The 6,274-nt window shown below is 59.8% G+C and overlaps 2 protein-coding genes across 2 annotated transcripts; both read right to left on the reverse strand.

Annotated features, from left to right (window-relative positions):
- Nucleotides 1–1,342: 1,342 nt before the first annotated feature.
- Nucleotides 1,343–1,945, reverse strand: LBRM_18_0430 (conserved hypothetical protein; the record flags this gene model as incomplete). The annotated part of the gene is made up of 1 exon (XM_001563917.1): nucleotides 1,343–1,945. The coding sequence occupies one exon, from the start codon at nucleotides 1,943–1,945 to the stop codon at nucleotides 1,343–1,345; it is 603 nt and encodes a 200-aa protein (XP_001563967.1).
- A 910-nt stretch (nucleotides 1,946–2,855) lies between these two features.
- Nucleotides 2,856–3,269, reverse strand: LBRM_18_0440 (conserved hypothetical protein; the record flags this gene model as incomplete). The annotated part of the gene is made up of 1 exon (XM_001563918.1): nucleotides 2,856–3,269. One exon carries the CDS (start codon nucleotides 3,267–3,269, stop codon nucleotides 2,856–2,858), a length of 414 nt encoding a protein of 137 aa, XP_001563968.1.
- Between the last annotated feature and the right edge of the window lie 3,005 nt (nucleotides 3,270–6,274).

Here is a 6,274-nt window from a genome sequence, read left to right on the forward strand (position 1 = left end):
CACGTCATAACGTAGAATGGGGTGTTGGACAGGAGGGAAGAGCCGACACGTTTTGAAGAGAGAAGGGCAGAGCAGGTACTCCTCAGCCACTCCCTGTCAGACTGCTAACCAAACTCCTCACCGGAGCCTGAATGAATGCAGACACAAACACACATGCATGCGCTATGCGAACTGTGCGGAACTCTGACATTTTGTGTACACCTTTCTCTGCCATCCTTTCTTCCTCACTCCTAAGCCTCACCATCACTATACCAACAGAGAGAGAGGGAGGGAAGACAGTGCGATCAGGTCCAACGCATCACGAGAATGGGGGGAAGAAGAAGAGAAACAGAGCATACAGAAGAGGAGTGAGAGAAGAACAGTGAGCAAGTGAGCACGAGCCTTCCCCTTCTACAAGGAAGAAAAGCGGAGAAGCACAGAAAGAAACGTCTCCATGTCTCGATTTGCTGCCGTAAAGTAGGAACTGAACCTCACTCCATCCCCTACCTTCCCACAGGCCCATCACCCGGCGCAAAGCAGCCGTGGGCGCACGCGTTACGGCAATGCGCCAACTCAGTCACCGGAGCACGACCCCGGCCTCAAAGTCCACCCGCCCCCGCTCCGCAGGTCACCGCCCCGCAGCCGCTCCCGTCACGCCGGCCGCTACCTGGCGCACCCCTCGCGGTGGCAGCACGGCATCCCCGCCAGTAGACAGCCAGGGAGGGCCGCGATGCGTCCGAGTCGCGCGGGCACTCCTCTCATGGGGATGGCACAAGCGCGTTCGCCGTCCACGACACGGCTACAGGCGTCAGCAGCGACGCACCGCCCTGGCCTCCTCCCGTCGTAGGCACTTGCCCCCGTCACCACCAGAGGTCCTTCGGCATTGGCAGGGGCAGGGGCAGGGAGAGCTGCCTGGCTCCCCCTCACACACAGCGCGGGAGGCGCTGGGCCCTCGGATGCCACGTGCCGAGGTGTCCTCTGCCATTAGAAGAATACAACAAAGAAAATGATTTCTTCCTCAGGGTGCCACGCTGCCACGGTCAAGTCAATAAATATGCGCGTACAACTGTGCCTCACCCACACCTCTGCAGCACCACAGCTAAGCCCTGGTCGTCTAGGACGAACCGCCCGGTCGTCGAATGGGGCCATCCGTCTCACTGCCTCGTCTTACACGTCCATGGGGAGAAGGCAGCAGGAAAAACAAAGACCGGGAGACAAGTGCAGAGAGAGGACAGCTGAGATAACCGGAGGCGGTGAACACACACACACACCAAGAGGGAGAGAAAGGGGAAAAGAAGAAGCGATGAGTTCTCTCCGCTCTGTTCTTACCTTGAGCTCTGCAATGTTGGCGATCCACCTGCCACTACGTCGTTGATGACTTCGGCGTAGATGGCTTCGTCTCCCAAGGCATGTACTCCCGAACATACCCGTTTGGGTTGCTGTTCTCGATCTTGCGTAGCTTGCTCGCCCGGTCCTCGATGTAAAACTGCGAAGACGGGTAGGCCACCGTCGGGACATGCTTGGGGTTCCGCTCCATCGGGCCCCGCTTGTGCGCCATGAAGTCACGTGTCTTCGCGAGCTCCTCAGCGGCAAGCTTCGCCGCAATGTTTGCGCGCGCGATTGGAGTGTCGTTCGTCTTGGGGCGATGCGTGTCGAGTGTGTTCTTCACCCCGGCTACGGTGGCCGCCACAGAGGCAGCGGAGGGCCGCTTTGTTACGCAGTGGTGCATCTCCACAAGGGATGGGTTGTGGGTCGAGATCACTTTCACCTCATGCGTGGCGGGACCGATCATCTGAAACTTGCTGTGGTGTTCAGGCGTTGTGAAGTCAGCGTAGCACTTCCCCTTGCCGGGGGCGTGTCGGACCTCGCGGCACATGACCCACTCTGGATTGAGGTGAGCAGCCGCCTTGCTCGTGGGGAACAGGTCGCCATGGCCGCTACACAGGAGAAAGCAGCGCCGCAGCATTTTTGCCTGTTTGGTCGTATGCTGGACGGTATCGGAGCAATACTACGTCAAACGATGGCTATGCAGTCAGAGCAAGGGCAAAACCCAAAGCAGCGGAAGACAACGTGACGTGCATACACGATATAAAAAAAAAAACGCTAACAAGAGCTGCAGTGACAGCGCGGTAAGATCAGAGCAAAACAGACGAGAGGCGCGACGTGCACCGTTGTGCCTTCGCTCAGTGCGGCAGCAAGGAGTCAGAGAAGAAGCGCCTAGTATGAAGGTACGTGCATCCACCTAAGAATGCGCAACTTTCTGCGAGTGTGGAGGAGGGAGGAGGGGGGAGGCGGCGTATCTGCACAAGTTGGCCTCTGCGCACAGAGGTGACTACGCCTTCAATCGAATATACAAAAGAGACAGAGAGAAATAAAATAAAAGCAAGGAAAGCGCAAGAGTATCTGCTGGAGGTGCAGCGAAGGAGCGGAGCCGCACAACGGCGACTACGATCACTAACCCAGAGGAGGTGAAAAGTGTCGCTGCGGTGACGACTGTGGTAAGAAAGAGAGGCAAGAGAGAGGCAAGAGGAAATGCTGACATCGTCGTGAAAGTACAGCAGTACCCCCACGCTCCCGCATCCCGTAGTGGAAGCGAGAAGGCAACAAACCCGAAATCTCGGCAGTGCAGCGGATACTCCACTCTCCTTTCTTGTCCCCCTTGATGAGCAGCGATGGGTCCCTACTCAGGCAGAGAAGACCACAGCACAGCCGTCGCTATCCTTGTCGTACGTGACGTGCGGTGCGTACATGAACGAAATGAGAACCTGAAGGACGAAGTCAGCACACATACACACACAGAGAAAGAGAGAGATGCATCGATAAAAGCGGCAGAAGGGCGGTGAGCAGTCAGAGCAGCAACACAACACGGACCGCGGCTACTTGCGCATGGCATTCGTGCCCTCATCCACGGCGTTTCCGAGGGCGTGCGGGTCGATCTTGTCACGGCGGTCCACGTAGTACCGCCTCCGCATTCCAAACTGACCCTTGATGAAGCCGTTCTCTGGCAGCGGCTCTGGGCAATTCGGCTCGTGCGTCGCAAAGTACTCGTGCACCTCTCGCTGACGCCTTTGGTACTTGGCCTCCATCTCCTCTGTGTGGGGGCTGATCAGGTAGCGCTTGCGCTTCTTCTCTATATCTTTCTTGGGGACCGGCGGTCCACCCTGGACAAAGGGGCGCATTGACATGAAGAGTGCCAGCACTGGCGCGGAGGGAGGAGAGGACAGCGACATCAAGATGTTCACGGGGGCAGCATGGCACCTAAGCGCACACACCAAGCGCCGCATCAGCATTGACGTCCCCTTCACTGTTCGCCCGCACTGAATTTTATGAAACTCTTCGCCTATCCGTAGGGTGGAGAAGGCGCAGCGCAGATTTTCCGCTTTAACACCCGAGGGGAAAGCAGAGTGCAACCAAAGATGACTGCTATGTGCTCTGCGTCTGGCAAGCCTGCCTTCAACGTCGGCAACTCCTCGCCTGATCACCTACCTGAAAAGAAGCAGTGAGATCCAATAATGACCTGCCCATGCACGTGTGATTGGGCGAGAGAAACCCGTTCGCGTGAATGTGGATAGCTGAGCCAAAAGTTCACCATCTATAAAGCAAAGCACAACACAGAGAAGGAAGAAACGATGAGTGGCGGTTCAGATTTTGTTCGTCTCCTCGTACAAGTCCTACAGCGCTCTCCGGCAGCATCGTCAGCACGTCAACGTAGACGACATATGATACCGCTCACTTGTTTAGCTCTTGTTTTGTCTCCATTCGTCCATTTCACTGCCATAAAACACACGAGTCGAGCCCCACTCTGCGCCAGGGAGTGCCACAGGCCCATCACCCGGCGCAAAGCAGCCGTGGGCGCACGCGTTACGGCAATGCGCCAACTCAGTCACCGGAGCACGACCCCGGCCTCAAAGTCCACCCGCCCCCGCTCCGCAGGTCGCCGCCCCGCAGCCGCTCCCGTCACGCCGGCCGCTACCTGGCGCACCCCTCGCGGTGGCAGCACGGCATCCCCGCCAGTAGACAGCCAGGGAGGGCCGCGATGCGTCCGAGTCGCGCGGGCACTCCTCTCATGGGGATGGCACAAGCGCGTTCGCCGTCCACGACACGGCTACAGGCGTCAGCAGCGACGCACCGCCCTGGCCTCCTCCCGTCGTAGGCACTTGCCCCCGTCACCACCAGAGGTCCTTCGGCATTGGCAGGGGCAGGGAGAGCTGCCTGGCTCCCCCCCACACACAGCGCGGGAGGCGCTGGGCCCTCGGATGCCACGTGCCGAGGTGTCCTCTGCCATTAGGGGATTGTTCTGGTGTAGACTTCACACCAACACGGCTGTCAGGGACGTTGGAGTAGGTAGAGAACCGACGAAAACGGCCACGAGCACTCATTCGAAGGGCTGCAAGGGCCAATCCGTACACCGCAAGCATCTTGGGTCTGCTCAATCCAGGGCATCCTGCCTCCCCACTGAAGTTGCGCGGGTGGCACAGGAAAATAAAACGCGTACAGCATCAGCAGTTGAAAAAAGGCCTCGTCCTCCACCATTCCCACAAACGCCAAGTGGCGTGGCAACGCAGTCGATTCCTGTACCATCTTTCACATCCGTTCGCTTCCCCCAGTACCCTCTTCACCCTGAGGGGGTGACAGAGACGTCGCCGTCGTTCAGCGTGCGCCGCATCGGCCGCACGCGCGGGCGCACATGACGAGAGGAGGCAGGGGCGGGAGGCTCAATATTTGTACACATTCGAAGTGTCCGCAGGGGTGCACGTCGGTCCGCTCGTCGTTCAGGAAAGGGTTCTCATCACAGCGCTCCACGCAGCAGCAGCGGTGGCAGGCCGCTTCTGCCGCTCTCGTCGGCCAAAACGCACAGACGCCACGGAGGCGTCACGGCACACACACACACACACACACACACACACACACACGCACACAGGTCGAGTGCCAGCGGCAGCTGCGCGGACGAGGGGTGTGGGGGACGACACGAGGCGGTCAGCGAAGAGGCGCGGGACATCTTCCCTACCCCGAATCGTCTTGTATCAGTCATGCAGCGTCAGACGCGCACTACGAGTGCTTGACATCAGCTCTGCCCTCGCACGTGGCCGCCGCATCCTCCTCCGCCGCTACTGTTGTTGCCGCGCCATCTCCCGCAGCACACCACAGCACGTGCCAATGGCCGGCTGCGTTGCCGCGTCAGCCGTTGCTATGCGGATTAGCATCAGGACGGGTGTTCAGTGCACAGTGCTCTGAGATTGGGATCCGTTGAATGTCTCTCATCCCGCGCGGCAGCGCAGCTGGCACACACACACACACACACACACACACACACACACACACACACACACACACACACACACGGAAGCGCGGCGGTGGCGGCAGGGCTCTTGGAGAAGTATCACCCGCGGCATCTCAGCTAGTCGAGTTGCAGCGGCTACGGTTCTCCTCATGCACTTCGTGAAGTGGGGGTCATAGATGGCGTGGGGAGAGGCAGGCGCGTGCGGCGGCGAGTCCAGCGTGCGCCGTCATCTCCGTCTCCTGAAATCGAGGTGCGCCGACAGAGCAGCACCGCACCCCGTTAGACAGAGACGTCGCCGTCGTTCAGCGTGCGCCGCATCGGCCGCACGCGCGGGCGCACATGACGAGAGGAGGCAGGGGCGGGAGGCTCAATATTTGTACACATTCGAAGTGTCCGCAGGGGTGCACGTCGGTACGCTCGTCGTTCAGGAAAGGGTTCTCATCACAGCGCTCCACGCAGCAGCAGCGGTGGCAGGCCGCTTCTGCCGCTCTCGTCGGCCAAAACGCACAGACGCCACGGAGGCGTCACGGCACACACACACACACACACACACACACACGCACACAGGTCGAGTGCCAGCGGCAGCTGCGCGGACGAGGGGTGTGGGGGACGACACGAGGCGGTCAGCGAAGAGGCGCGGGACATCTTCCCTACCCCGAATCGTCTTGTATCAGTCATGCAGCGTCAGACGCGCACTACGAGTGCTTGACATCAGCTCTGCCCTCGCACGTGGCCGCCGCATCCTCCTCCGCCGCTACTGTTGTTGCCGCGCCATCTCCCGCAGCACACCACAGCACGTGCCAATGGCCGGCTGCGTTGCCGCGTCAGCCGTTGCTATGCGGATTAGCATCAGGACGGGTGTTCAGTGCACAGTGCTCTGAGATTGGGATCCGTTGAATGTCTCTCATCCCGCGCGGCAGCGCAGCTGGCACACACACACACACACACACACACACACACACACGGAAGCGCGGCGGTGGCGGCAGGGCTCTTGGAGAGAGTATCATCCCGCGG

The sequence above is a fragment of the Leishmania braziliensis genome, chromosome 18 (assembly GCF_000002845.2).
Source record: "Leishmania braziliensis MHOM/BR/75/M2904 complete genome, chromosome 18".
Classification (NCBI taxonomy): domain Eukaryota; phylum Euglenozoa; class Kinetoplastea; order Trypanosomatida; family Trypanosomatidae; genus Leishmania; species Leishmania braziliensis.